A 23,099-nucleotide genomic window follows, 5' to 3' on the forward strand; every position below is an offset into this window, starting at 1 on the left:
ACAGGTAACCTCTTCTGGACAATCCAATGACTCCACAGAGTTGGGCCACTCACCTCGTGATCTTACTGGCTGACTCGCGCACTCCCTGTGGCCCAATCTTCCCCATCAAAAGCCTTCATGTGGCAGAGCTTTCCGTTTTTCAAGAGGTTCTGCCTAAAAATACTCAAGGAATTAGTATTGCTTTCATAGAATACCAATATATCTTTAAAGCTATAAAAATAAATAATAGTAAAATGATCCTTTGAAATATCTAACAAAATTAAAAACAAACCAGCCAGAACATGACAGAGCAGGCTGCCCTAACCTGTGACGTGATCACGGTCTAGACAGATCTGAGTAAGTGTTGCAGCTCTGAGGGTAAAGGTACCCTGGTAGTTAGCTGGGAGCCAAGGAATACCACAAAGTCACTATGCACAACAAACCTCACACAAGAGATTTCCTGGGAAAGACAAGAGGGTGGCTGCCTCTCCTTCGGAGAGAAGCAGTGTGGAACTCAGGAGGAGACAGGTCTTACAGAGGGTTTCTTGGGGGAAGAGTTTTCCAGGATAGAGATTTCCGGGTAGAGATTAGGATTTCAAGTCCTGAGCTTGGGGCAAGCCTGGGGATTGGTGGGATTTTGAGCTCAGGCACTGGTAGGTTTTCAAACTCAGGGATTAGTGAAGATTCAGATGTGAACTCAGACCTTTTATCTTACACCATGTGCAGGAAGTAACTCAGAGTGCTCCAGAGGCATTTTGTTTTTACCATTTGACAGAGGCAATCAAAATCCAACAAAAAGCTAATACACTTTAAAAACATGTAGTTTTGAGTCTTGTTATGTAGCCCATGAAGGAACGGACTCTTGCCAGCCCAAGCACAGCAAACAAGGCTCTGGCAGGCCTTGCCCTTCTTCTCCACTCCCTCTGCCTTGCTAAAACCAGTTAGACTACATTTCCAAAGATAGCCACCAAGGTCTATTCCCTTATTTGACCACTTCCTCCTGAGGCCCAGCTATCAAAGTACTGAAGTCCAGCCCCCTTTGGCTCACCTAATTAATATGCCCAATTAAACACCTCATCCTAATTCAGAGTTTCCCCTTTTACCTTTAGTACACCGCCATTTTCCTATGGGGCACATCTGTCTCCTCTCTCTCCAGAGGCAGTCCTTTGTCCCCCTCTCGGACAAATATTCCTGCTTCCTCTCCCTTGTTCCTGTCCCCTTTCCCTCTATCTCCTGTCTTTGTCTCTTATTCGCTACCCTTTGTCCCTCTGGGGCAAATAAACCTTTGTGCTGAGAACTTGGTCTTGGAATTCTGAGCCAACACGAATACTGTCAGCTCAGGCTATCATCCATAAACTCAGGATCCTCTGCCTTCAGTACCCTGAGTGCTGGGATTATAGGTGTATACCACCACATATGGTTCAGTTTTTAAAAGCTATTATTTTTTAATTTTTATGTGTATGAGTGTTTTGCATGCATGTATATCTATCTGTGTGTGAACCATGTGCATGCCTGGTGTTCATGGAGGTCAGGAGTGAGATCCCTGATACTGAAGTTACAGATGATTGGACGGTAGGCACTTATGTGGGTGCTGGGACCACAGCAGCAAGAGCAGCAAGTGATCTTAACCACTGACCCATCTTCTCAGTCCCATCCATCCAATCCTCTACACCCGCCTTTAAAGGACAAGGTCTCGCTATAAAGTCCAGGTTCCCTCAAACTTGCTGCAGTCTTTAGGCCTTGGCTTCTTGAGTGTCGGGATGATAGATGAAGGGTCCAGGAACAAGAATATAAAAATGTAGATTTCAGAAATAGGAATGTAGAAATAAAGAAATATAAAGTTGTAAGCATAGGAGAATGAGAACAGACTCTCAGCAGCTTTCTCAGCGGCTTAAGGATTAATTATTAACAGTGGGTTACTCCACTTTACAACCCATAGCTCTATTCATGAGGCCAAAGCATCTCTCTGCAAACTGAGAGCTAGCCTATGGACATGAGCTGAGTCAACTTTTAGGTAACAGATATAGAACCTCCGGGTTACACATTATCTGCTATGTGAAACTGGCAGCATCAAAGGGGAGAGCACAGGGCTTCAGCAAACACTACCTGGAAGGACCAAGGTAGGCAACAGATTAAGTACAAACACTAGTTTAACTGAAAAGCTCTGTTAACAGAGATTGTTAAGTAAGGCAATCTGTATCTGAGTTTTACCTCAAGATTGTAAAAATTCCTTTGTTCAGACCTAATGCCTAGTGCCCCTAGTATAAAATTTGGGTTCAGAAACCGGCCTTTGCCACAGCCTTACAGAATCCATCTCTGGCTGTGATAAGCTTTTTGTGCCCCATGGAGATATTTTTTATTTTTTCCTGGATTTTGGAATAAAGCTTGCTTCTGGTTTATTAAACTTTGGTGGTCTATCCCATCTTTGCGTGACCCCCCTGGACCCAACAATGGGTGTGAGCCAGCAAATCTGGCTTCCCTCCTTCCTTCATGGTTCACAAGACTCTGCTATTCACATTTACAGCGACATGTTGGCATTGGCCTCCCCAAACCTCATACTGGCCAAGCTGAATAGGTTATCTGGAAAGTCTGTAAGAACCAGAATTAGATGAAGACCTCAGTCTTGGGGATCAGTAACCTTCCTGGGCCTCTATGGAAAATGTGAGCTTCTATTTATTGCTCAGAAGTTTCCTCCAAGGTTAAAGCCTTCCATCATACTGGGAAACTTTAGACACAGGATTTAAAAGTGAAACAACAGGATCTTATAGGGAAGGATGTTTACAACGTGAAAACAACAGAATGTTCTAAGGGGAGGTGCCCCGCTCTATCCTGGAGGGACCAGAAGAAAACATCTCAAAATTGCTCCAGGAAGTCTCTGAAACTGACCAAATTAGCTAGAACCCTCCTCCCCCAAGAGTATTTAAACGGCAAAGACTGCTCTCAGATCAGCTTGGCTTCCAGGAAGAAGCAAAGACAGAGGAGAGCAGCTAAGCTGCCTGGGAAAAGTTCAGCCCAACAGAACCACTAGGAACACACCCAACCTGTTGAGCTGCTGTAGGTTGTTAACGTGTTCCAGGTTTGCAGCTGTTATAAACCGTCACCTGTGTTGGCTAAGTAACCCCAGGAAAATGCACTGGTTCACCAAGTTGGACTCTGGTGATACCTGTAATTTGTTCTATCCTTGGTTCCCTATCTGGCGCGAGCAGATATTTGTAAATGTCTCCCCAGGAAAAGCGTGCTTCTGAAGCGCAATGCCTTTGATAACTCCATCAAAATACCACCTGTTTTCACCTACCTATTTCACGTTACAGTGCTCACATTTGACCTTCACAAAGCCACATCTGACTCCATGATGCCGCACACGGACAGGTAGAGTACACAGGAAAGCACTAGGAAAACCAAGGTTGAGACACCCTGAGCCTGCATCCATGTAGCAACTGAGGGCCTTTGAAGGGACAGACACCATCTCTCTAAAGGAACTGTCTGTGCTGAAGCTCTAGTCTCAAATAACAGGAATCTCACATCCTGCCCCACTGATCTCACCTGCAAGGTGGATGGCACCAACCAACTTGGAGCTGAAGATGAGTTTGCTACTACGGTGGTTTGAATGAGAACGGAGTCCCATAGACTCATATATTTGAATGCTTGCTCTGTAGTTGGTAGTGCTGTTGGGAAAAATGAGGAGTTGTGGCCTTGTTGGAAGAGGTGTGTCACTAGGGGTGGGTTCTCAGGTTTCAAAAGTCCACGCCATTCCCAGTTAGTTCCCTCTCTGCCTCCTGGCTGTTATCATGTAAGCTCTCAGTTACTGCTTCAGCACAATGCCTGCCTTTTGCCATGCCCACATTATGATAATCATGGACTCTACTACCTTCTGGAGCCATGAAGCCCAGATTAAATGCTTCCCCTCCTCCCCATGCTGCTTTGGTCATGGTGTTTTGTCATGGTAACAGAAAAGAAACTAAGACAGTTACTCCCTATTTGCCTATAATGTAACTATATCCTCACATCTCTGAGATGTGTAATGACTTGCCAAAAACAAGAAAAAGAAACTTAAATCAGGAAGGAGGTGGCTCAGTGGACTAGCACACTTGTGCAAGCATTGAGGACCTAAATTAAAATCTCCAGGACCAATATAAGAGGCCAGATGTGAGCCAGCCGAGGTAGCACATGCCTTTAATCCCAGTACTCGGGAGGCAGAGGCAGGGGAATATCTGTGAGTTCAAGATCAGCCTGGTCTACAAGAGCTAGTTACAGGACAGCTAGGGCTGTTACACAGAGAAACCCTCTCAACAAACAAATAAATACATAAAAATAAGTAAAAAATAAACCAAACCAAACAAAAACAAAACAAAGAAAGGAATCCAGATGTGATTGTACATGCCTGTAAGTCCAGTAAGGAGGGGGAAGACAGGAGGATCATAAGAGCTTGTTGGTCACTGCCTAGCTCGATTCAGTGACAGACTTATCTCAAGGGTAAGGTGGAAAATGGTGGAGGACATTTAAATTTAACATTTTCCCCTGGCGCATATACAACACACAGAAACTAATTTTGGTCACTAACTTCTTGCCTTCCAACTTTAGTTTTCTCAGGTTTGCAAGACTTAACTTTTATGAACTCTAAGTCTGACCAGTGCTTTTTCCCTTTTGTGGGGGAGTAAACTGTTTAAGATAAGAAGCCATCATTTCTTCAGCCTACTGATGGGTACCAGCAGGCTCCTTTCCAGCCATCATTGTTGTCACACACAGCTTCAGACCCAAACCCCTCCTCTTCGACAAATCACGATATTTCATATGCTTGCCGAATTCTGGGACTACATGCTGGGTCAATCTAAATGAAGTTCTGGATCCAGAGTAACATTTTAGAAGTGATGTATGGAACAGAGGAAGGGCTGTGAACCCAGGAGCACAGACAGATGGACAGACTGCACACTGGTGTTCTTGTGTTACTGTGATACAGTGAGCATGTGTTCCTGAGCAAAGGTGAGGCATGTCTCAATGGTGAACATCTACAGTAGTTCTCAAAACCACAGAAACCCCTGGACACCCATGAGGTCTGATCCCCTGCGGACACCAGAATCTAAGGGTGCTCAATTCTCTTTTACAAAATTATTTTTATTTTGTGTGCATTGGTGTTTTGCCTGCACATGTGTCTGGGTCAGATCCCCTAGAACTAGAGATACAAACAGGTATGAGTTGCCATGTGGGTGCTGGGAATTGAACCCTGGTCCTCTGTAAGAGCAGCCAGTGCTCTTAACCTCTGAGCCATTTCTCCAGCCCCCAGCCAATGTTTTTTTGTTTTTTTAATAGCATACCCTCTTGAATTCTCGAAATCAATTTAGGTGATTTGTGTCAATTATACACTGTGGCCAGGCATGGTGGCCCACACCTTTAATCCCAGCACTCAGGAGGCAGAGAAGCAGGTGGACCTCTGTGAGTTGAGGCCAGTCCAGTCTACGTAGAGAATTCCAGGGCAGCATGGACTACACAGAGAGACTCTGTCTCAAAAACCCCACAAGTCAAAACCAACTCAAATCAGTCAGGGAATAAGAACAGGAAAAAAAATTTTGTGTGTTTTTATGACTATTTCATCCCTGGATGACTGAGCCTACAGATGGAGAAGGCTGATCATACTCCGTAACGCATTATCTGCTGTGCACACACATAAGTACTTCAGGTGAAACATTTCCAGTCCAGGAGATTTTAGTTAAGTTTTTCTTCTGCTTTTATTACAAGCATATAATATTAATTGGCAAAACACTGAATACAAGCTTCACTATCGTGAAATCAAAACATTAAGCAATATTCCAAAAAAGATTTCAGACAAAAACTAGCCACTTGATGGTACAAAAATTACACACTAACACAATCATAAAAAATGTAAACTTTCAAATTAAACAGTCAAAAATATGAATCTGCATCATTTCATACACCATGACAGTTGTTAGCTGTGGCTGCATTCCAAGGTGGGTGCACATGGTGCTGCTGTCTGTGACCTGATGTGACCTTCACTTGGGAAAAATGTGTCTGGTACAAGCTGAGAACCAGAACTGACACACGCATCAGTTCTTTCTCCAAATGTGCTCTCGGGTGGGAGTAAGGGACAACAGGTGTGAACACTGGGCGTGAGGACCACAGTCCCACACAGCTGTTTCTGATGGGAGCCTGAATGGTAGTAATTCCTACCTGGAGGAATGAAGATGTGCAGACTGTGGTACAATTAAGTGGCTTTCCTAATCTATGTATCCCAGTTTATTTACTTGGTGTATTTAATATCAAGGCAGAGAAAACTTTTGTTTTCATGTTAAGGTCACATGTGATGTGTTGGGGTTTAAATGATTTCCTGAGGAAACAGACATATTGTGTGTGTGGTGGTGTGTGTGTGTGTGGTGTGTGTGTGTGTGGTGTGTGTGTGGTGTGTGTGTGAGAGAGAGAGATTGAGATTTCGCTATCTGCACTAAATTTACTTTCAGTGTTTTAGAAGCATATTCAATATCCACATACAAAGCAGAACTCAGTTGGCTCATTCGTGGAACATTTAAGCTAACGATATACTTCAGAGCACTGTGATACACCACCCTGTATGCCCTCAGAAACAAAATACACCAGGCTCCAAAGATTCTGATGCCAGGGCAGGCATCAGGGGCCTAAAGGTCAGCACTGCCAGGTTGATAGGTGGGGAGACGATGAAATCCCAACCCCCAGGATGGCCCAGTCACACACTCAGCTCAAGGACTGGGTGTGCCTACAGGAGACACAAGCCTAGCATGGTGCCAACCTCATCACTTCCTGCCTGGCTGCTTATCTTTTAATATTGATGGAACATATCTACACACACACACACACACACTCACTCTCAGTAACAGCATTCTTATAATAATAACAGTGAAAAAGGCAAAACCAAATAGCTGAATGCACAGATATCGAAATTCCACCTATATTCCCTTTCAATTTAGTAGAATCGATGCTAGATCACAATTTAAACACACTCTAATAAATGCATGTTGGAACCTATTGCACAAAAGCATAAAAATGCTCTTCATCCCTATAAAAACATACAAACCAAAGGCTACAAGAAGTAAAAGAAGCTTGCAAAACATCTCACAATTTTATCTTATATGCCTGTAAATAAAGCTGGACCACAGAAACCAAACAACTGGATGGGAAAATATGATAGAAGGCTTAAAATAGAATAAATAATTTTATAAAGTTAAGTTTTCTTTTTTTAACCCCCCAAATCTTAAATTCAATATTATATATTCTATCTGAGATTTCTATTTTCGTGAAAATGGTACTGAGCGAGACCACGTGCTGGGAGGCTGGTCCCGGGGCTGCCAGTTGGATGCATCGGGTTTTTAGCATCGGCAGCTATGAAAACAACTTCACAGGAGCTCCGCCTGCTGAGAAAGCTGGACAGGACCAATCACTAACTGATCCTCGTGTTCATGCTGGAAAAATAAAATTCGGCCTTGGATGTCACATGGAGCTTGGCAGGAGTGAAACGAGGCGCCCAGAGCTTCCATCTGACGCAAGCTCACTCTGCTTCATCTAGGAGCGAGGTAAGGCTACAGGTCAGACCAGAGGGTGGAAGGGCATCGGGAAGCTGCCTGCAGAGCAGACAGGCGCATGATGGAATCTTAGAAAAATAGGTATTTTTGCTGCTGAGGTTGATCAGGTTAACGTGGTGACAGAAGCAGGGCTGTTGGGGCGGCGGCGCCCAGCTAGGACATCAGTTGCGATGTCCGCCTCGCTGAATACTTAGAGCTATCAACTTAGCACCATAGCAAAGTCAGTGATTCTAAAAGTAGCTACAAAGTTACAAATATAGATCATGAGATTATACAGCCATACTAAGTTTGATCTGAACTGTAAATTAACTTTATTTTAATTTGGAGGCCTCTAACTGTCTAAGTCTTCTTTAGTTTCACCACATGGGAAATACCTAGATTCTAATGTAACTGCATGGTGAGAACACGGTCTTGCGATGCTTCAGCAGCACTTGTGTTCTGAGGTAGACAGGTAATATTTACGCATGAACCCTCGTGTAGTAACTCTAGAAATGATTTGGATGAACAGCAAACTCAGGAAACTGACAATCCAAACAGTCCTGGACTCAAATAGAGAGGTGAATTTTGATCAATTCCAAACAAAGAGCTTGCTTTTGTTTTACAAGGTCATACATTAAGGATTCCGTTAATTTGGATGTTCTATCCTAGGAACATTAGGTCTCACGAGTCGCTGCTTCTGACACTGTGTGAGTGAAAGAGGAAGTAGAAGAGTGGGTACTGATAAACCCAATCCCAACCGTCAAAGCAATGCAAGAAAAATTCCAGTTGCTAAGGCGAAGACACAGAAAGCCTGGCCCCAAGGACACACTAAGATCCTCCTCTGCCCACCAAGAGCAGAGCTAACCCTGGGATTACAGGGTTCTACGATTCCCACGGGGCCTGGGAGGGTAAGAAGTGACTGAGAGAGGTCCCTGGGAACCCCAGGCCATTATCCCTTCTCCTTGCTCTTGCCTTCATACCCCTTAAGAGAGAACAAGGTTGGATATGCTGGCATTTACTCTCTAACCAAACCAAACCAAATAAATTACACGTGAAGTGGGAGGTTCACAAACAGTATCCTGCCTGTGACCGGAAAAATGTCTGCTGAGCAGGTTGCTCAGTTACTTTTTATGAAAAAGGGGTAAAAAAAAAAATGTTAACCCCGTGAGCAGAAAGGCAAGCCTGGAAATACCAACTGCCAGGAACACGGAGGTTAGAGGTCACCTCCCAAGTGCCTTTACAAGGTCTCCCCACAGGAGGGCTTGTGCTGTTTGGAAAGACAAACAGCCATCACCACATCTTGCCAGTGGAAGGAAAACAGAAAACTAAAGGCAGGAACTTTTGCGATGACTTCAGCAAGCCAGCGCTGCACCAGCCATTTCACCCCTGACTTGCCTTACGGAGGGGCTGGAACTGCAGCCACAAGACGCTGGGGACTGAGGCAGGGTCTCCCCTTGCCCAGCCAGGATACACAGTACAAGACTCTAATTTGGGAATGGACCTCTGCTGTACTCTAGAAGGTGGGAAATTAAATACCATGGCTAAATAATAGTATTACTGCAAGCCTCTTTGGGTATACTTTAAATTAAATTTTTATATATCTCTTCAGTCTTCAGGAAGCTAAAGGCAACATAAATATATACCATGAAAAGACTTTCAATAACTTAGGAAGGACTTAATGAAAGCCCAAGTGTTTCTGAGGCTTATTAATAATGAAACCTAATCCACAAATTAAGCCAAAAGGAACTCAGATTCTCAAGCCCTGGAAAGCAAGCAGAGGCGCTGCGTGTGGTCACGGATTCACTTGTTCTCTGGCCTGTGGACCTGAAGCAGAGAGGAGCGAACTGTGAAGTGTTTTCATCCTCTGTAAACACGTGCTGGTAGTGTCTTGTTGGGAGTGGATTCTCTCATACAAAAGTTATAAATATTCTCTATTCAGAAATCTGGTCCACATGGCACCCAGAGGCAACATTCCACGGCACATTTTGCCGTGTAGAGCATTGGGTGTGGGCTGAGTCTGGCTGGGCTTACAGCAAGTCCATCTTGGGTCTGTAGTGTAGCAGGAGGGGCGCCTTCTGTAAGACAAAAGAAAGGTGGCTGAGGGAAGTAGGAGGGGCCCACACACTGCACAAGCAACGCCACAGCTGAGTCCAGTTCTGGGGACAAGGAGTAATTGTCATTGGCCTCAGGTGACCCAGTGGTAACCTGGGCCTGTGCAGCCAGAACTTCAGCTTGTTCCTCCTGCCTACCGCACTAGCTCTGGTCTTTCCTGTGCAGTTTCTTATACTTCCCAACCCTTGCCCTGGTCAGCTACTGGTCCTCCTGGTCTTTGGCTGGCCCAGTTGTCTGCATCCCCTTCTCCCTGGGCAGCACCATGACTAGAGGTGGAAGAGCTGCATTCCAGTCCTAGGCAGGGACCATAATACCAGTTCCTGATTCAGAAAGGTACCCAAGAGTTTGAGAGTTTGCTCCACTGGGGACTCAGGGGACTGAGTGGGGTGGTGAGCAAACACCCTGGCTGGGTAGATGGTTCCAGAAAGACAGCTGCTCACAGAGTGTCTGCAATAGAAGACACGCACAGCAAGTAAGGACCAAAAGTCTGTCTCAAACCCGGCATCAGAAGAACCACCCGGTCTCACCTTGAATCTCCACCGCGTAACAACCACGAACTTGAGAGTGTGGTCCTTGCCCAGGATCTCCTCGTTGCATAAAATGTCCAGCTGGTGGGAGAAGGGGCTTCGGTTAGGCACATATTCAACCTACCTTTTGAGTGAGGCCAACAGTGATAATATGAACAATACTCTCACGTGTTCCTAAACAAGCCCCTCCCTAGCCATGTGGGAAGGTGGCTTGTCTGCTTACTCACTTACCTGCATCATCCAATATATAAGCCAGCTGCAAACACGAGTTATAACAGAAAAGGAACATTTCTGTTAAGACCAAAACTTCTTCAGGGGTCAAAGATATAGTGGTGTACTTCACGGCTGTGTTGCAGTGGTCCCAAGAGGCTTAGCCTGGTTGCTCTGAGCATCAATGATCCTGGCTTGTCCCTACCCCAGTTCTGGGCTTCTCTAATGAAGTCCTGGAAGCGTCACAGGTGGACCCACTGCTGGATCCCATGTATTGCACCTCAATTCATTGTCCTCCCCATAACTGGTAGTGAAATGTAAATTCCTGTGTTCACCCACTGACCCTTGAAGGGCCCAGTCACCAGCAATGGTTCAGTAAGCTACAGCAGGGACTCCAGGTTACCCAGACAGCAAGGTGGGAAGTTACACGACAATTCCTCTTAACATGCAGAACACAGGGCCTGGTCCATACGGAGTACATAGGACCTTATGCACACAGAACACACAGGGCCTTCTTCACACACAGTTTCCACCATGGCTTGGACTCTTTCTTACTTGTTTTTGTTTTGTTTTTTTTTGTTTTTCGAGACAGGGTTTCTCTGTGGTTTTGGAGCCTGTCCTGGAACTAGCTCTTGTAGACCAGGCTGGTCTCAAATCTTTCTTACTTATTTAATAGACTTTACTACTTAGAGCAGCTTCAGGCTCCCTTGCCTCATCTTATACACATGTTCCCATTAGACTAAATTACTATGGCATGGGTTATGTACCCTGTCCTTCAGTCTGCGAGGAGGTGTACCTGACAGCACCGGCCCCACTGCTCCAGGCCCTTACATATCTGCAGATGGTGCCTGAGGAGGGGCTTGGTGACGTCTCACTGTCTGCTTTTTAATTTTTATTTCCCTACCTGTGTGAAACGATGACCCAGATGGTATTGTTATCTCCTTAGGCAGGGGAGAAAGGCTGTTCTCACAGGCCATAAGGAGTATGTTTCTTGAAACAGTGATGAGTGGAAAACCAGGCTTCGCGTCCATGAGAGCTCACCTGAGTGCTGTCATCTTTACTAAGTGATATGTACTTTTCACAAGGTGCATATAAACCACTGTCCCAGCAAGGCATGATGCCCTCATCCAGTTCCTATGACTCCCCTCCTCATCCAATGTCTAGGACAGTGCTCCCTATACTTCACACAGCATTGGGGACAGCAGGGCTCTGAGAACAGTGTCACATCCACCTGGGATACTCAGGAGCTGACAGCGGTCTTCATGGAGAAATATCCCTGCACATGACAGGCAGTCTCCCCTTCAACTGCCTGATGTCCCTGGTTCTGTACAGCGCATAGAAGCCACTTAAAGTCAAGATGAACATCTCTACCTTCACAGGATCCAAGGCTCCCCTCTACCTATTTCCCAAATAAACCAAATCTAGACTTGCTTTTTCCTGTGGGCTTCTGGTAGTGAGTGTCAAGTTAGGTTCTCATTCTGTGTCTGCCACCTTCTCCCCAACCACTTGTATGGTTGGCTCAGAGCTGTGTGATGGGTTCCTGGGTTTGATGAACAGTTCTGAAACACCACTGTGACAACTGCCAGGAATGTTCAGTGTGGCTATAATTAAACAGCAGACTGGGCAACCGATAAACAGTTAAAATAGTAACATAACAAAATATTAACATTTTTAATATAACGCAGTTAGCAGTTAATATAACTGGTTAACAGTTAGTATGTGCTAGAGGCTGGAATTCTGCTCATAATGTAGGCACTTGCTGTCACTGCAGGCTGTAATAAAGCAAAATAAAAGATTTCCCAGGTACCAGGTCACGATTTAAACACCTCATGATTTAAATGCCCTGCCTACGAGCACCATGGGGCCGAAACGGAGTTTTCAGCACATGGATTGAAGAAGACCCTCTTGCCCCATGGCTTCTAGGGCCTTGTGGCCAGGTCATTTCAGTCACTGCCTGTCATCTCCCATTCCCCTGACCTATGTCGAAAATCTTCTACTTCATACTAATGAGGATGCTTGTCACTGGGTTTAGGCTTAGCAGATAATCTGAGATGTTTCATTTCAAAATCCTTAAGATGTTACATCTGTCAAGACCTTCTTCCAGTGGGGTCTCACCCACAGCTCCTGCTGGGATACTGGTCCAGTGGCTAGCACAGCTCTATATACGACTCTCCAAACTATTCTCAATCACACTCACATGTACCTGTGGCAACACGCTGGACCTTCTGTCTTGACCGGGTCCTATGCCTTCTAAGTCCTTTTCCACACAGCCTCAGAATTCTTCTCAGGCAACACTGAATCACTGACCCTTCCTTAACGCAGTAGGGCCAGCTCCTGGGGTTCTTGCCTGACTGCTCCTCAAGCCTGTTTCTGAGCACAACTGTCACGAGCCCCACAAGCTCTGGGTCTCTGGATCTACTTTGTTTTCACCTCATATCCACCTACCACCCACCCATTCATTAAATTAAAAAACAAAGTTCTGGGACCACAGAGATGGCTCAGTAGTTAAGGCTCTGAGTCCAGATCCTAGCACCCACATTAAAAATCTGGGCATGAGCCAGGCAGTATTGGTACACGCCTTTAATCCCAGCACTTGGGAGGTAGAAGCAGGCGGATCTCTGTGAGCTCAAAGTCAGCCTGGTCTACAGAGAGTTCTAGGACATCAGAGCTGCTGCAGAGAAACCCTGTCTCAAAAAACAGAACAAAACAAAACAAACCAACAAAAAGAGCTGGGCATGATTATGCATGACTCTGTAACCCCACTGTTACGGAAGAACAGAGCTAGAAGGATTATGAGATGGGGCTGCCAGCCAGGCTCCAGATTCAGTGAGAGGCAGAGAGTGAAAGAACAGGACACAACATCCTCCTCTGGGTTCAGCTCACAGATACCTCTGCTCCCACACACACAGACACAAAACCCAGAGTTCTTTCTTATGTGCAACTGTAACTTATGCTCAGACAATCTAATTTCTGCTTTTCACTGTTATTTCTTTCCATACTACCTGACGAGATAGAAAACACAAATTAAGATTTGATTTTTTTTATTAAATTTTTCAAAGAAGGAGCTAGAAAAATGACTAGCTCAGTGATTAAGAGCGCTCTGCCCACATGGTGGCCAACAAATGTCTGTAACTCCAGCTCCAGGGGATCTGATGCCCTCTTTTGACCTCTGTGTGCACCGGCATACACACTATACATATGCATGCAAGGGAAACATTAAATAAATAAATAAACAAACCTATCTTTTATGAAAAACTAGTTTCTGCTGGGCAGTGGTGGCACATGCTTTTAATTCCGGCACTGGGGAGGGAGGGGGCCCAGAGGCAGGCAGATCTCTGTGAGTCTTAGGTCAGCCTGATCTACAAAGCGAGTTACACAGAGAAACCCTGTCTCAAAAAACCAAAAATAAATAAATAGAATAAAATAAATAAATTAAACAAACAAACAAAAACTGATTTATATATGGGGCCAGCAAAATGGCTCAGTGGGTAACGACACTTTGTTGCCAAGCCTGACAACCTTTGAGTTTAATCCCCAGGATCTCCACAGTGGAGGGAGAGAACTGACTTTTGTAAAGCTGTCCTCTGATCTCCGTGCAAGTGCCACTGCACATGTACACACACACACACACACACACACACACACACACACACACACAAAACGTTCTTAAAAAAATCTCCAAATAAGGCTATTAAAAAGAAGGGATATATATGTCTTTGGCTGTTATTTTAGCAAACAAGACAGGCGAGAAGGACCCATCCCAGCTCTCTGGCTGATGGCTACCTCATTGAAGGAGGAAAGATTGAGCTTCTTGGCGATGAATTTCTTCAGGTGCAGCACTGTTGCTTGGGCTGAGCATCGGATCCACTTCCGCTTCAGGCCCCGCAGTTTGCTGCTGTTGCATTCTAGACAGATGCTCACCTGGAAGAGAAAGGATACGAGGTCAGACTCTTCCTGGACGCACACAGTTCCTACGAGTACTGGCCTGGCCTTTTGAAATCAGGATTTAAAAATCCTCTAGAGGATTTTTACCTGTCATTTTATACTTCCTTTTAAAACCTCCTTAGAGTCTTTGTGATGCTGAAAAACACTCTAGCCTGTCAACTTTAGTTCTCTTAACTTACAGTCACCCTGAGAGTTATGTGTCTGTATTTGCCAAAGGCACTGAGTCCCTTATGTTCTCAAGTGGCTGCCCGTCAGGCAAGCCCTATACTGACGAGGTTTGTGAAGGAAACCAGTGTGCTCTTGACATAGAACAGCCACGAGCAAAGCCTGGGCCTGACTCTAAGAAGAGTGCTCTGGGTGTCACTGTTTTCCAGGGTCAGAGCACAGGTGTGGGTGTAAACCTAAAGTGGATCAACTATTGGATCCTAACAGGTCAAGGGTACAAGTGGGTCAACTGTTGGATCCTAACAGGTCAAGGGTACAAGTGGATCAGTTGTTGGATCCTAACAGGTCAAGGGTACAAGTGGGTCAACTGTTGGATCCTAACAGGTCAAGGGTACAAGTGGATCAGTTGTTGGATCCTAACAGGTCAAGGGTACAAGTGGGTCAACTGTTGGATCCTAACAGGTCAAGGGTACAAGTGGGTCAACTGTTGGATCCTAACAGGTCAAGGGTACAAGTGGGTCAACTGTTGGATCCTAACAGGTCAAGGGTGGTAATGCAGGATCTGTTGCAGGGGGACAAAGCCTTATCCTGGGACTGTAGAGAAATCCCTTCCAACATGATTCACTCAAACTTCTGAAAATTCAGGTAAAAGAATTAAAACTTAAATATGTATTATAAGATCATAAGATAGAAAAGGAAGAGTTAGGGCTGGAGAGATGGCTCAGAGGTTAAGAGCATTGCCTCTCTTCCTAGAGGTCCTGAGTTCAATCTCCAACAACCACATGGTGGCTCACAACTATCTGTAATGGGGTCTGGTGCCCTCTTCTGGCCTGCAGGCATACACACAGACAGAATATTGTGTACATAATGAATAAATATTAAAAAAAGAAGAAAAGGAATAATTAAAAACATAAGATACCGAGTAAAGACCATTATACAGGCATAAAAATACAATGTAACTTCTAAAAATAGTAAACACACTGAAGCTAAAATTACTGGGTACCTTAAGTGCTCAAGACAAAAAAACTTTCTCAAAGATCATTTGAGGAAATTATTAGTAAGAATTTAAGTTTAAAGGCGAATTCGAACTAAAGTATCAGAATTAAGGAAGCTAACAAGGAAGACAGATGGATGAATCCCAGACTTGCACAAAGGGAGGGACAAGGGAAGCCAGAATTTAAAATTAAGTTCCCTGGAGGACAAAAATCACAAACCTGCAGACGAGGAAAGCAAATTATCAGTTAAAACCAAAGGGGCTGGAAAGATGGCCTTTGGGTAAACTATGTGATGCTCTTCTGGGAGACCCGAGGGTTCAGTTCTCAGAATCTCAGAACCCATGTTGGGCAGCTCACAACCACCTATAACTTGAGCTACAAGGTACCTGATGACTTCTTTTGGTCTCCATGGGGACCTGCACAGGTATAGCATACACACACACACACACACACACACACATTAAAAAGAAGGCCAGGTGGTTGTGTCGCATGCCTTTAATCCCAGCACTCCTGAGGCAGAGGCAGGAGAATTTCTGTGAGCTCAAGGCCAGCCTGGTCTACAGAGTGAGTTCCAGGACAGTCAGGACTACAAAGAGAAACCTGTTTCAAAAAGCAAAACAAATTTCACGAAATACCTTATTAAAAGATAAAAATAAATGCCACAGACTGAAGTACAGCGTTGCTAAGACACATCTGCTCATCCCAGTACTTGGGGAAGAGGTAGGTGGATCAGGAGTTCAAGGTCAAGTCCCCCCCCCCAGGCCAGCACACTCCTTGTGAAGGAAGCTCTCCACCCCACCCCACCCTAGCCAGCATTGTATATATGAAGTCCCCCCTCAGGCCAGCCAGCACGCTCTATATGAAGATCCCCCCACCGCCAGGACGCTCTATATGAAGCTCTGCCCCCCAGGCCAGTACGCTCTATATGAAGAGCCCCCCCCCCGCGCCAGCACGCTCTATATGAAGCTCTGCCCCCCAGGCCAGCACGCTCTATATGAAGCCCACCCCCCCAGCACACTCTATATGAAGCCCACCCCCCCAGCACACTCTATATGAAGCCCACCCCCCCAGCACGCTCTATATGAAGCCCACCCCCTCAGCACGCTCTATATGAAGAGCCCCCCCTGCCACCACACTCTATATGAAGCCCACCCCCCCCCCAGCACACTCTATATGAAGCCATCAAAAAAACAAAACGACAACAACAACAACGACAAAACAAACTAAACCAAAATGAGAGGAAGTTGGCACTAGTCAAGTGATCAGAAAACAGATTATTATTAAATCACACTATAGAGCAAGAATGAAAAGGAGCTCCTTTCAAACAACTATGGAAAAGACTGGTTCAGGAAGACATATGGGAAGAAGACCAAGAGGAATCTTAGGGCCAAGGTGCTGACTTATACCAGCCATGGCTTTTAAAAATGTACATAATCATTTAAGCAATTTGTAACCAGTAAAGCAAGACAGAACTCCTCCCCCCCAAGCTTTGGGGTCTGTCTGGAGCTAGCCTTTGTAAACCAGGCTGGCCTCAAACTCAGAGATCCCCCTGCTCCATCTCCCGACTGCTGAGATTAAAGGCATGCACCACTACCACCTGGCCTTTAAGACAGAACTGTTAACTTACAAAAACATAGACATGAAAAAAAGATTAAAGAAAACATAATTCTCTGTCATCAACCCTACCTAGTGCCAAAAAGGGAAGAAACAAGAAAAATAAATAACTATGGTAAGTTAAAGCAGAAATCAGCTCAGATGTATCAGTGGCCATGGGGAATTTGACTAACGTGTCATCTAAATTTTCTAGGGACTGGAGAGATGGCTCAGTGATTAAGAGCACTTGCTGCTTTTGCAGAAGACTCAGGTTTGGCTCCTCACACTTACACGACAGTTTATAACTGTCTTGTAACCTGTTCCAAGGACTCTCCAGGCACCAAGCACAAGCAGGGTGCATGAACATCCATATTAAGCAACACACACACACACACACACACACACACACACACACACACAATTAATCTTTTAAAAAAAGAGAAAAATTCTGGTTTGATTAAATAAAATCTAAGTCAATATTAGATATTAGAGGAAGATATTTAATAAACTGAAATACCAGATTATTAACCAAAAGAAATCTATCCTAGATTAATAAAGGCAGACTTTAAGAGAAACAATGTCCCTAAGAAAACATTCCCTAAGGGATGTTAACATACATTTATTTATTTATTTATTATGCAGTATTCTCAGTATTCTGTCTGCATATATGCCTGCAGGCCAGAAGAGGGCACCAGATCTCACTACAGATGGCTGTGAGCCACCCTGTAGTTGGTGGGAATTGAACTTAGGACCTTTGGAAAAACAAGCAGAGCTCTTAACCACTGAGCCATCTCTCCAGCCCCACGTTTATAAATTTATATGCACCATCTGATTAGAGCAGATGCAGAGACCCACAGCCAAACATCAGATGGACCTCAAGGAGCCCTGTAAAAGAAGTGAAGGGGAATCATATGAGCATCAAGGACACCACAAAACAAAACAAAGCAAAACACGGTCCACAGAATCAACTAATCGGGGCTCATAAGGGCTCAGAGACTGAGCCAACGATCAGGGAGCCTTTATGGGTCATATGGTTGTTATGGCTGTGTAGCTTGGTGTGGGACTCCTAACAGGGAAGCAGGGATGTCTCTGACTCTTGCCTGCTTTGGGACCCTTTTCCTCCTCCTGGGGATCCAGCCTCACATACCTCATATCTCACATGATCATATCTCACAATATGAGAGAATGGGCTTAACTTATTGTAACTTGAGATGATGCCATGTTTGGTTGATATCCCTGGGAGGCCCGCTGTTTTCTGAAGGGAAACAGAGAAGAAGTGGATCTGGGGGAGAGGAAAGATGGGGGGAGGGGCTGGGAGGTGTCTTAGGTTTTCTATTCCCGTGAAGAGACACCGTGACCAAGGCAAGTCTTCTAAAGAAAAACATTTCATTGTGGTGGCTCGGTTACAGTTGAGAGGTTTAGTCCACTACCATCGAGACAGAAAGCAAGGCAGCATGCAGGCAGCATGGTGCTGGAGAAGGAGCTGAGAGTTCTACATCTTAACTCACAGGCAGCAGAAGTAGTCTGTCTCACTGGACATGGCTTGAGCATGTGAGACCCCAAAGTCTGCACCCACCGTGACACACTTCCTCCAACAAGAAATGCCTACTAAGAGTGGCACTCCTTTTGGGGTCGTTTTCTTCCAAACAACCACAGGAAGAGAGGAGGAAGGGGACACTGTTGGTTGGGATGTAATATATAAGAGAGGAATTTTTTAAAAAGGAAGCACCTGGTGAACTTTGTGAAGGGACTACAGTGGCCCCACTTGACACCTGCTTAGCTAAATGGTTGCAAGCTGTGGGCTATCGTGTGTTCTCGTCAGAGTCTGTATCTTGTGAGGTCTGTAGGCCCGTGCTTAGCGCTGGCTAGAGGACTCAGGTGTGGTCAGGAAACCCTCAGGTGTATGTGGGGGACGCTGAGACCCTAGGGTGAAGGGCATGCTCTGTTGTAGGTAGCACAGGAATTCCCTTTCTGCATCAGAGACTGTTCAGAGAACCAGGCCACAGGCTTTTACTTCCTGCCTCCCCACTACCCCCTGAACTTGTTCCACATTCTCTGACGCCTTCCCCTCTTGCCAAGTAGCATCTGATCTGGATTTTACATTAGCCGCAAGAAACTCAAAGGCAGAAAGCTGCTTCCTCAAGGGTCAGTGCATGCCATGGCTGTCCTCTGGGAAGATCTAAGTAGAAATTCAAGAATAATTCAGAGTGAGAAGAGACTGAACTGAGGTAGATGAGATTGATACACGGGGGGTGGGGGGACACAGAAAGGACCTGGTGCTCCTAGGTGTTCTTACAGGGGGTGACAGCCTATCTTCCTGAGCCCCATGAGGAGGACAGTTTGTGCAGGGATCAGTCAGTTGGGGACCCCCAGAGCCCAGAATGGCTGTTCAAAACAACAAAACAAAGCCCCATCATAGTAGACATTAGGGAGCTAAGGAGTGGCCTTTATGGAAATAAGACTCACATTCCTACCCCTGTGCTAGCAGGTGCCCCTTGATCACTGTGGGGTTTCTGGGTGTGAGAATCTCTTGCAGAAGGCATCTCCTGAGGAAGTAAGTGAGAGAGGGAGAGACAGACACACAAACACACAGACACACACACAGACACACACACAGACACACACACACGTGACTGGAGCCACCTGCCCACTCACCAACCACCCGCTACTCAGGCTGTCCCAAAAGAAGTAATGAGGCCTCAGGAACAGAGACCTGTAGCAACACATGTCTTATCTACAGAGAAGAAGGCAACACAAGTGATGGTTCTGCCCAGACAGCCTTTTCACTGTGAACAACGGCAAGAGAAAGAAAAAAGGAACCTAGGAAGGACTCAACTTGGGGCAAAGCTGAGAGGAAGAGGAAATGAAGAACAGAAAGAATGAGGTTCCCTGTGTGGAGCAGCAACAACCACCGTGAGGCAGAGGCAGATACCCAGAGAGCTGGGAACTCCCAAATCAGAGTTAGACTGACTTGGGTGGGGAGCCTGATCAACTGCAGATAGATGGGGTGCCCACAGACAGAACCTCTTCAACCCCTTGCCCCAGGAAATGGGAAAATAAATAAAAGTCTTGTCAATTCTTCAGAAAACATGATTTTGAGTACAGAAACTTAACCTACTTTTTATGTTGTGAGACAGTGTCTCACTGTGTAAGCTATGCATAGCCTGGAACTCTGTGTGTAGACAAGGCTGGTACTGAATTCAAAAGATCCACCTGCGTCTGCATCCTAAGCAGAAGAATTAGAGATGTGAGCCCCCATTCCTGGACTGATCTATGCTTTTTTTACTTCTCAGCATCCACTAAACCTCTCTCCCCAGAAAGGCCATATAAATCATTCACTGCCCACAAGCCTGTTCCTGGGGTTATTTAGCAGTGAAGACAGGTAACAAACAGGGGCAGTTTCTATTCAGAGGGGGGGGGCACCATGAACAGGCCCCATCCAACTCCCTGACTGACCAAATAAAAGAGCTGGAGTCAAGCCAGAGTGGTCACCCAGCGGTGGCTGCAGAGAGGACAAGACCTTCCTGCCATCGAATGCCAGTAGATGTTCCTGCCTAAGCTAGCAGTGAACTCAAGAAGGGAGAGACTAGGAACATCACATAGGGCTGGGCAGCCTGTCCTTTTACTGGTTTCTCTCATTGTTGTTCCTTCCTTTCTGGTCCTGGGTTGGGAAGAGGACGTCAAACTTAGGGCCTTGGGCATACCAGGCAAGAGTTCTACCGTTGAACTATTTCCTTAGCTCTATTAGTTTTCCATTTTTCTTTCCTCTCTCTTTTCTTCCTTCTTGAGATAGTCTCACTATGTAGCTCTGACAGGTCTGGAAACTATGCACAACCAGGCTGATCAGAAACTCAGAGGTCTGTCTGCCTATGCTCCCGCCCACCAAGTACTGCAATTGAAGGCATATGCCACCATGCCTCGTCCATTTTCTTTCTTAATATTTAATGCTTAAGGCACAAAGTCCAGTTGAAAGATGCAAGACAGCCTGGTGGTAAGTGATTAAAATTATCGTGAATTTAGAATTCTAAGTTTACTAAATTATTCAAATGAGAGGTGACAGTAATAAATACAGCAGCACACAAAAACTCAAAATGTTTACTACAGACACACTTGGTCTGAAATGGCATATAAACAGAACACACAAAAGAGAAAGACTGAAGATAAATCCAATATTGTGGGAAAATAAAACGAACACCAAAAGACCTGGACATGGTGGCACAAGCCTCTAATCTCAGCTAATCAAGAGGCTGAGGTAAGAGTATCCTGAGCAACTTGAGACCTTGTCACAGAATGAAAAGTAGAAAGAATAAAGAGGGTTGGAGATGTAACCCGGCAGTCAAGCACTTGCCTAGGATGTCCTACCCTAGCATCACAAACAAAACTAACACCAAACTCCACAAAAGCATGACACTTAACTAAATCTACACAACTTTTAGTTTTGCATCCACGTTTTACTGTTAGGGAAGAATTCTGGGGATGCAGCTTGGTTACGTGCTTGCTTGATAAAGCTCAGGTTTGATCCCTGCACCGTAACTGGGTGCAGACTGTGAACAGCTGTGTTCTTAGCATTTAAGGAGTGAGAAGATCAGAAGTTCAAGATCATCCTTGGTTAAATCGTGAGCTCAAGGCAAGAATGGTTTAGTGAAACCCTGTCACAAACAATCTCCCCTAAACCATACCAACTTTATTTTGGTTTGGTTAAGTTTTGTTTTTTTAAGAAACTTTATTCTTTGGGCTGTAGAGGTGGCTCGGAGGTTAAGAGCACTGGCTGCTTTCCCAGAGGTCTGAGTTCAGTTCCCAGCACCCACACGGTGGCTCATCCACCTGTAATGAGGTCTGGTGCCCTCTTCCAGCGTGCAGGCATATACACAGGCAGAACACTGTATATATAGTAAATAAATCTTAAAAACCAAACAAACAAAAAAACTTCACTGGGTGGTGGTGGCGCATGCCTTTAATCCCAGCAATCAGAAGGCAGAAGCAGGTGTATCTCTGTGAGTTCGAGGTCAGCCTGATCTACAAGAGCTAGTTCTAGGACAGGCTTGGACAGGCTCCAAAGCTACAGAGAAACCCTGTCTCAAAAAACAAAAACAACAAAACTTATTTTTTAAAGTTATTAATTTTTTAAAAATTGCATACAATGTATTCCGATTATTAAAATATTTTTAAAGTTTTGCTTTTTTATTAAAAACTTTTATTTTGTATGGTGTTTTGGCTATATGTACATCAGTGTATGTGTATGTCTATAAACTGCCATCCTGAACCTCTGGAGAGCAGTCAATGTCTTAACCCCTGAGATCTCTCCAGTGCATAAAGTTATATTTTATGGAGAGAAGGTGTCATTCAGATTGTCCTCAAAATTGTGCTAATCGTCTCACCCCAGCACCTCAAGTGCTGGGATTACAGGTGTTGAGTCACCTGGTTATGTCAAAGGTTTAGTAAAATAAGCAACAATTTATGGTGGGAAGTAAAATTACAAATGGCAGTGACCCTGACTCCTCTGAAGGCCACGCTCATGCTTTTGGATGTGTCTGTCTGTCTTTTCTTTTCTTTTTTGGTTTTTTGAGACAGGGTTTCTCTGTAGCTTTGGAACTAGCACTTGTAGACCAGGCAAGTCTCACACTCACAGTGAGCTGCCTGCTTGGGCTTTCTGAGTGCTGAGATTAAAGGTGTGCACCACCACCACCCAGTGTGTCTTACTTTCTTCTGAGCATCTCTTTTTCTTTTACCCTAAAATTAAAATAACTTCATTAAGCCCAACTCTGATTCATAAAAAAATCTCCTGAAACAAAGCATTAGATCACTTAAAAATGTAAACTTAAGCATGTTCAAATATTTAAGAGTACCATGAAAAACAGTATTTCCAGATTATGGGTGAGAAAGAAGAAACAACCTGAGGATGGGTCAATAGGAAAGGGAAGAAGAAGACAGCTACTCCAATGGAAATAACTGTAAAACAGGATCTTCAAGATGTGTTTAAAAATGCAACATAAAATTCTACATTACATGCATACCTAAAGCATCAGAAC

General features: G+C 44.9%; 1 protein-coding gene across 5 annotated transcripts in view; it reads right to left on the reverse strand.

Moving 5' to 3' along the window:
• Positions 1–6,366: 6,366 nt before the first annotated feature.
• The window catches only part of Pcgf3 (polycomb group ring finger 3), a 48,747-nt gene continuing 32,014 nt past the window's right edge, over positions 6,367–23,099 (reverse strand). For all 5 annotated transcript variants that reach the window (XM_075944475.1, XM_075944474.1, XM_075944477.1 and 2 more), the window contains 3 exons: positions 14,156–14,293; positions 10,163–10,243; positions 6,367–9,598 (listed from right to left, as the gene is read on the reverse strand). In XM_075944475.1, coding sequence (XP_075800590.1) covers positions 9,551–9,598; positions 10,163–10,243; positions 14,156–14,293 — 267 coding nt within the window. In that variant the 3' untranslated portion in view covers positions 6,367–9,550. The remainder of the gene's footprint in view (positions 9,599–10,162; positions 10,244–14,155; positions 14,294–23,099) is intronic.

This window comes from Microtus pennsylvanicus, chromosome 12 (assembly GCF_037038515.1).
Source record: "Microtus pennsylvanicus isolate mMicPen1 chromosome 12, mMicPen1.hap1, whole genome shotgun sequence".
NCBI classification, from domain to species: Eukaryota; Metazoa; Chordata; class Mammalia; order Rodentia; family Cricetidae; genus Microtus; species Microtus pennsylvanicus.